At 31.8% G+C, this 8,483-nt stretch overlaps 1 protein-coding gene across 1 annotated transcript; it reads left to right on the top strand.

Moving 5' to 3' along the window:
* Positions 1-3,700, top strand: LOC127092390 (U-box domain-containing protein 44). The gene is made up of 3 exons (XM_051031251.1): positions 1-1,467; positions 1,564-1,882; positions 1,969-3,700. Exons 1-3 carry the CDS (start codon positions 238-240, stop codon positions 3,459-3,461), a joined length of 3,042 nt encoding a protein of 1,013 aa, XP_050887208.1. The 5' UTR covers positions 1-237; the 3' UTR covers positions 3,462-3,700.
* The last annotated feature ends 4,783 nt before the right edge of the window (positions 3,701-8,483 follow it).

Below are 8,483 nucleotides of genomic sequence, written 5' to 3'. Positions count from 1 at the left end.
AATAATTGAAACCGATGCATACTCAACAAAAATACTATAGTCTATTCTTCACCTCTTAAATTAAACACACAAATATCAGAAAATGCTACATAATTTCCAAGTCTTTTGCTCAAGTCTTCTCTTCCCAAATTAACATTCACAACCACCTCTTCTTCTTAGTTCTACATTCTCTCCCAGGTTTGGAACTTCTATAAGGTAACTCCACCACTCTCTTCTTCCAATTATTATCCTCACACAATGGTAGGATTGGAACTCATACCAATAGGTACAATTCTAACTGTTGTAACAAACCAAGTTTTGAGAACAGCTCATGCTGCAGCTGATGTTCTTATCGGTAAAGAGAGTTTCAAGGCACTTTCGAAATATCTATTCGATATCGAGCCAGTATTAAAGGAGTTACAGCGTCAGGAATTGAATGATTCTCAACCTGCAAGATTTGGTCTAGAGTCCCTCGAAGCAGATGTTAAAAGAGCCAATACTTTGGTCGAGAAATATAAGAATCGCGGCCGGTTCTACTTACTCTTTAAGTGTCGTTCGATAGTTGAGGAAGTTGAACAAGTTACAAGGGATATTGGAAAGTCTTTAGCTGCACTGTCGATTGCGAATACTGAAGTGCTGTCGAGGATTTCTGATCAGGTTGATAAGCTACAAGATGAGATGCAAAGAGTTGAGTTCGAGGCTTCGCAATCTCAGCTTGAGATTGTTGATAAGTTGAACCAAGGTTTAAGAGATCAGAAGCAAGATCAGGCTTTCGCGAATGATATACTCGAGGAGATTGCAATGGCGGTTGGAGTTCCCATGGAACCGTCCGAGATAGGAAAAGAGTTGGCGAGCTTTAGGAAGGAAAAAGAAGAGGCTGCTGATAGGAAAGAAAAGGCAGAATTTGTTATCTTGGAGCAGATCATTAAGTTGCTCTCAAGAGCTGACGCGGCTAGAGATTACGAAGAGGTTAAGAATCAATACTTTGAAAGGGTTCAAGTGATAGAAAGATATGATTCGAGGGAGAAATATATCCAACCGCTTAATTCGTTCATTTGCTGTATAACTGGAGCGGTTATGGTTGATCCTGTTAGCCTTAACACAGGTACAACATGTGAGAGATCAGCGATTGAAGGTTGGTTTTACGACGGAAACAGGACGGATCCAAAAACAAAAGAGGTTATTGAAGATACTAGCTTGAAGTCTAATATTCCGATAAGACAATCGATCGAAGAGTGGACAGAACTTAATTATTGCCTTCTGATAAGGTCTATCAGGGAGAATTTGTTATCGAATTCTAATCTGCAAGAGTCCTTGAGCCAAATGCAGGCTCTAATAGCTGAGAATTCTATTAACAAGGATTGGATCTCTATTGGAGAACTTACTGATAATGTTATCTCGATCCTTGGGAAATCTAATGACAGAGAAGTGAAGATGAAGATTTTGATCACTTTGAAAGATGCTGTAGAGGGTCATGCAAGAAACAAGGTAATTAAACATGTTTTTTTTCTTTCTTTCTTGCAATACTACTAGAATATGTCAAACACGTGACGCGAAGACTAATATAAGTTCAAAATGTTATAGGAGAAATTGGCTGAATCAGAAGGATGGGATCACATCATTGCGTGCTTAGAAAGCGAATCTAACATTTCAAAGGCGGCAATTGATTTGTTATACGAGTTGCTTCAAGACCGATCTGGTTGGAATCAATGTTTTTGCAAAAAACTTTCTGAGAATGACACCGCAGTTCCCTTCCTTGTAACTCTTGTAAAGGACTCTGGAAATGATTCAGCCGAGGTTGCGCAGAAGATTTTAAAGGAGCTTTTTGAAATAAACGAAAGCAGCATTGTCACTGCTGCTAGTTGTGGCTGGCATAAGCCACTAGCGGATCGTATGATTCTAGGTAAGAAGGTGGAATGTTTTCTAGTTGCAGTATATTTATTGTGATGAGATGAATGTTAACTATACTTCTTTTTGTTCTCTTTGCAGAACCTGATTCAAGAATGTCGATGGCAAAAGCGATAGTTAATTTGGAGTTGGATGATTTAAACTTGATAGAACTCGGCAAGGAAGGAGTTATACCTCCTTTGATCGAAATGGTGTCTGGAAGTATCGAATTGAAAGACCTGTCGTTATCGGCTCTTGTTAAATTAGCCGGATTTCATGCCAACAAGGGAATTATCGCTTCATCTGGAGGTGTTCCTCTTATTCTAGAATTAATGTTCTCTCCTCGGACAAGGGCTTTCATTACCATAAAATGCTCCGAAATTCTTGAGAAACTTTCTTCTTCCGATGATGGAATTGATTTCTTTGTTGATGGAGAAGGGAAACAACTTGAGTTAGATTCCATCATCACCAATTTGCTACATTTGCAACAGACTACGAATTCAGGCCACAACCTCCGAAAGCCTACGCTACGCGCTCTCCTTGGCATTTGCAAATTTGAGACAGGTTTAGTGAAGAAAGCGGTTCTTGCAGCCAATGGTGTATCTCTAATTCTTCCACTTCTTGATGATTCTGACTCAGAAATCCGAGAGACTGCGATAAACCTGCTCTTTCTTTTCTCTCAGCATGAACCAGAAGGAGTTGTTGAATACCTCTTCAAGCCTAGGAGGCTAGAAGCTTTGATTGGATTTCTTGAGAACGATAACAACGATAACGTGCAAATGGCTGCAGCCGGTTTACTAGCCAACCTACCGAAATCAGAACGAGAACTAACCTCAAAGTTGATTGAAATGGGAGGACTTGACGCTATCATAAGCATTTTAAAGACCGGCAAAATGGAGGCAAAAGAACACGCTCTCAGCGCACTCTTCAGGTTCACGGATCCTACAAATATTGAGTCACAGCGCGACTTAGTTAAACGCGGAATATATCCTTTGCTTGTAAACTTTCTCAACACCGGTTCAATCACTGCAAAGGCAATAGCAGCAGCTTTCATCAGCGATCTTTCAATGAGCACACCAAAGCTAACAGTTGCTTCAAAACCAACCGGATGCTGGTTTTGCAGACCATCGCGCGTTCCTCTATGCGCAGCGCACGATAGCGTATGCAGCGCGACAACCACATTCTGTCTTCTGGAAGCAGACGCTTTACCTGGTTTGATAAAGCTGTTACAAGGAGAGGTTCATGCAACTGCTTTTGAAGCGATACAAACACTTTCTACATTGGTTTTGGAGGAGTTTCCCCATCGAGGCGCTCGTTTGTTGCATGAGTCGAATGCAATGAGGCCTTTATTGGAGATTTTGAATTGGGGCAGCGAGTCACTTAAGGCGGAAGCTTTAGGACTTTTGGAGAAGGTTTTTGTGTCAAAGGAAATGGTGGAATACTACGGAATGACGGCGAGATCGCGGCTAGTTTGCTTGACTGGAAATAATATATATGGAGATGGTCACCTTAGAAGGAAAGCTGCTAAGGTATTGTCATTGCTTGAACGTTATTCTAAGTCTTCATCATCTGCTATCTCTGGAGTTTTGGAGTGAAGTGAAACTCTAGACCATGAAGTAGGAACAAATTGTTAGATGTCAAATTCAGATATACTAGTTGGTTACACTAATTAGTTATTCTTCTCATTTTCTAAATAAGTCTTACATACTCTTTTGATGTAATGAATTTTCATTTTACTTTTTTTCCACTTCTCTTTTATAGGAGGGAATTAAGGACACATAGTTTTGGTTGTTTAGTACAATATTGCTATTGATGTTTCTAAAGCATTGAGTTATGTTCATAATGATTGTAGATTTAGAATTTTGCATCTTCAGATGAAGATAGAAAATATACTTTTAGATGAAGATCATAAATCACTTTTGCTGATTTTGGTACGTCAAAGCTTGGAACTTTAAATGCAGTTCCCAAAACCTCATGCTAAAATTGGTTAACAAAAAACCCGGTTCTATTAAAACCGGATAAAGTAAAAAAATGGTTTAGCTAAAACCAGTTTTGAGAAAATATGGTTTTTGATTTTAAAACCATGCACAACCATAATTAGAATACTACCACTTATCTCTCTTTCTTCTAAAAAAAGCAATTTGCAAGTCCGATATAAAGCTTGTTTGTTTTATTTTTTTTTTAAATTATTTTTATAATGTTATATATTTTATAAAAAAAATTTATAAAAAAAATTTAGTTTGAAAAATTATTTTTTAAATATTATTTTAAGTATTTCATCATTTTTAATGATTTTTTTAATATCAAAATTTCAAACACTTAATTTTGAAACTATTTCAAATAAATTTTTATAAAGAATATTTTTAAGATATTTTTTTTAAAAAATTATAATTTTAACTATATTTTAATCTTTAATAATATAAATTTATTCTATAAAATATCAAAATTAATCTTTTAATTTTAAAAAAATGAATATAAAAAAACTTTGACACACTGACTCATAATTTTTTACACTATTGATTTCATTATGTTTGCTGGGATTTTGAACAGCACTAGTACATGCAATCAATTAAAAAAATTGATCTAAATTCCATCAACCTCGACGGGTAATCGATTTTTAAAATTAATGTTTTTTAAATGAACTGTTTGCTCCGTAAACCAGTTTGCCATTGGCATGGAATTCTATTATAAATCTCTAAAAAAGCATCCTTGAAAACTCCAAAATTCTTAGATGAAGTCAAAATTAACATCACCTGAATTCGGATTCTTTAAACTCTATGCAATTTTAAATAAAACTATTTGTGGTTAATGAACTGCATTAAACCGAATCGAATTAATGGTTCATTCCAGTTTTAAATTAGTTAAGAATCAATTTCTATTTATAAACTGGTCTATTATTAGTCTTTAATTATAACCTAATTTAAAATCAATTATTAGTTTATATATATATATATATATATATATATATATATATATATATATATATATATATATATATATATATATATATATATATATATATATATATATATATATATATATATATTGTAGTTACAAATAACAAAATCGATTTTCATAACCATAATAGAATTATTATCTAGTGGAATAATGAAACTAGAAATGGTGCTCTTCAATTTTTAGTATATAAATTATATAAAAATAATTAATACCGCAATCATGTTTAATAATTGATTTTTACATACAATTATTTTTATTTATCACGTGAAATTTGCTTGTTAATTATACACGACAACTTCAATTATGTTTTTCATTGGTTCCCATCTGTGAAGAATTTTTTTTACAATTTTGCAAGCAACACGTAGGAAATGAGTTGTGGTCTGCCGATCCGGTCCGCACACCCGTCAAAATATAGTTGGTTGGGTTGCAATTTTGTGTCTGTCTACCCGTTCAATTCGTCCTGCTTTAAGCTTGCTCCGTCTTAAACTCGTCAAAAAAATGGGTGGATTGATGAGTCCGCCAACCTAATTATCAAATACTCAAAATATAGTTTTTATATTTATTAGTGAATATATGCAATATTTTTTAGTGATACTGGTTAATGATTCTATTTTATATATTTATTAGTGAAACAATATTTTTTTAAATAAAATTTGTTAAAAAGATGTTTTATAAAAAGTTATTCTAAAAAATAAGTGAAAAGTCTAATTAAAATTTAAAAATAAATCTATTAATCTATTAAAAAAATGAAAAAATAAATAAATAAAAAATAGACGGTAGGTCCCCCACCCGCCAACCCGTCACCTTGACGAGCCGAGTTAGATTTTTAAGCCCAACTCCCGCCTCGTCCTTCTTTTTGACGAACTTAAAATGTAGTGGGACGGGACGGGACGAGCAGTCCGTTTTACCACCCCTAGAATGAACAATAATTTATGTGTTGATAGATACTTTTGAATAAACTTCTTCCGATCCGATGATGAATTTACTTTTCTTAATTTTAACAGACTTCTTTCTTAAAAACAATTAGTTAAACAATTTAAATTGGTTTTTAACTTAAATTTAGTTAACTAGATTCTTTATAATATATGGTTCAACTCAATAACTATTTGAATGGTTCAAGTTTTTTTTTAGTTTAATGTAATTCGATTCAATTAATCATATTTTTGAACAACCCTCCGAAATTACTCTTTTAATTTTCTCGTCAGTAAATTCTGCAATTAGTCCCAAATTTTCCTCGACTCCGAGTTTATTAAAATTAAAGGATGGCAGCAAGGAACGTTGAACATTCAGAGTTTCAGACAAGCCTTTGAAATGATTAAAGACCTCCATTTTATCTCTTCCAATTTTGCACCATTAATCTCAATGTACAATATTTCATTGCTTATTCTTCTATTGAACAAATTTAAATTAGCATCCCTGTCTCATCCGCGACTTTTGCCATATGATACTACAGTTTAATATGGATAACTTCGTAGCTATGCAGTTGACTCCCTTTTGGTTCATTATCTTTTTCTTTCAACTTCTCAATTTTGCTAGGTAAATTTACACATATCCTTTAGGTGAGTTTTTATCAACTCAATTTCTCTTTGAGATGATAATGTGATTGATAAAATTTGACAAAAATCAGAAAAACAATATTAGTTTGATTCTAATACATACATTTTTTATTATCAAATTGACACAAATCAAACTACTGTCTTAGCTATTAGGACAAGAAGGTCATTTTACTTTTACATTAGATAAATTAAAATAGACTTAAATTCACTTTTGATTTTTATTTTGATGGTTTTTAACGTTTAATTATCTATTTTAAAAATTAGTTTTTTTTTCCTCTTAACTTTATTTTATTTTATTGACCCCTCCAATTTTATGGTCTTTATTAATGATGAGGCACTGCTACATTAACACCATTTTTAATTAAAATTAATTGATTTTTATTTTATAAATTATTAATAATTTTATAAATTATTAATAATTTTATAAATTCCACTTTAATGTAATATTAGGGTAATTTAAATATGAAAATTATTGAACAAAAATTTCTGGATCAAAACCCATTAGCTACCACAACAATCCGATCCTCTAAAACTCATTGTTACACCATTTCAACTAAGTAATAGCTTTGTATGTTTAAGCTTTATATTTTATATAATTTGGAGAAAAAATCGACGTGGGACTTGTTTAAGAGTAATAACTGCATTAGTTTCAATAAGCAATACACATTCCTCATTACAATCCACCATAAGTATTCTAATCGGACATTCTCTCAATCTTCTTGCAACAGATTCTTTTCCTTTCATTTTTGATTCATAGTTATAAAATTGTATCAATATATTATAAACATTATTGAGCAATTGATTCTAAACTTTAATGAGCAACTGAGAGTGAAAGAAATTTCTCTAAAAAAATGTGACACAACAACAATTTATGGAGAAAGAGCTTCAACAACATAACATGACTTGTATAGTTTCTGTATTGGTCATGTTGTCACACCTTGTGTTCGAGCTTGTTCTACTTCATCTTTTGGATATAAATTTGCGAACATAACTGAGTTTTCAAGCAATGGAGTTCATGATTCTAGTAGAGATAGCAAATGGGGGTTTTCAAGCAATGACGTTCATGATTCTAGTAGAGATAACAAATGGGGTTTTTCAAGCAATGGAGTTCATGATTCTAATAGTGATGAAAATCAAGATTTAAATTTCAATACCCCCTCTTTTACAACACATGTATGTCTCTCATCTAAAGAAAATAATTTTTGTGATAATGTGCATACTATTCGTCATGATCATCAAGAGGGGATATGAGATTACTAGTAAGTAAATGTTTTATATCACTTAGTAATATATATTTACTCATTTATCTTTTTACATTCTTTTTACTAAAGATTAAATGTTGTTGTTATTAATGATCTTAATTGGTTTTAAATGTGGTTCAAATTATAGGTGTTTAATGACCGGTGACAAATCACATTAGAGAACTTTTGGATGACCTACAAGATTTTGTATTTTGGTTATTACTTTTGTTGGTTAATCATTTGTTTTAGTTTTAATTTTTTGTAAAATTATAAGATATACATGTGTCATTTTATCTTTGAAAATGGTATAAATAATGAATATTTTTGGTACAATGTATCTGTTTGAGAAATGGGCAAAATGTACAATGTTTTTGTTTCAGAAATGGCCAAAATATGGTTTTGTAATATAGATTCGAACCAAAATATATATATATATATATATATATATATATATATATATATATATATATATATATATATATATATATATATATATATATATATATATATATATATATATATATATATATATATATATATATATATATATATATATATATATATATATATATATATATATATATATAACAATATTTTCCCATTGGTTATTATTACAAAACGAGGTAATAATTGTTCTTTATTACCTCAGTTTCTCAAATAACTAAGAGGAAATGTGGGGCGTGTCATCCAGTTCTAAAAATAATAAAAATGTAGAAGTTGGGGATTGAACCCATGTTAAGAACACTTTACCCATCGGTTATTGCATAACCGAGGGGTATTGTGACAAGTTTTATGATGCCCTTTGTTACCTCGCCTTTGTAACCAATGTTAAATCTCATTCAGTCTGAGATTAAATGTGTTT

This window comes from Lathyrus oleraceus, chromosome 6, assembly GCF_024323335.1.
Source record: "Lathyrus oleraceus cultivar Zhongwan6 chromosome 6, CAAS_Psat_ZW6_1.0, whole genome shotgun sequence".
Classification (NCBI taxonomy): Eukaryota; Viridiplantae; Streptophyta; class Magnoliopsida; order Fabales; family Fabaceae; genus Lathyrus; species Lathyrus oleraceus.
The sequence above is the reverse complement of the archived record's forward strand: the minus strand, read 5'-3'. Positions and strand labels throughout refer to the sequence as shown.

Coding starts and splice junctions, on each gene's coding strand:
- LOC127092390 (XM_051031251.1), top strand. CDS start 238: ATGGTAGGATTGGAACTCATACCAATAGGTACAATTCTAACTGTTGTA. Junction 1,468..1,563: donor AGGGTCATGCAAGAAACAAG/GTAATTAAACAT, acceptor AAAATGTTATAG/GAGAAATTGGCTGAATCAGA. Junction 1,883..1,968: donor AGCGGATCGTATGATTCTAG/GTAAGAAGGTGG, acceptor TTCTCTTTGCAG/AACCTGATTCAAGAATGTCG.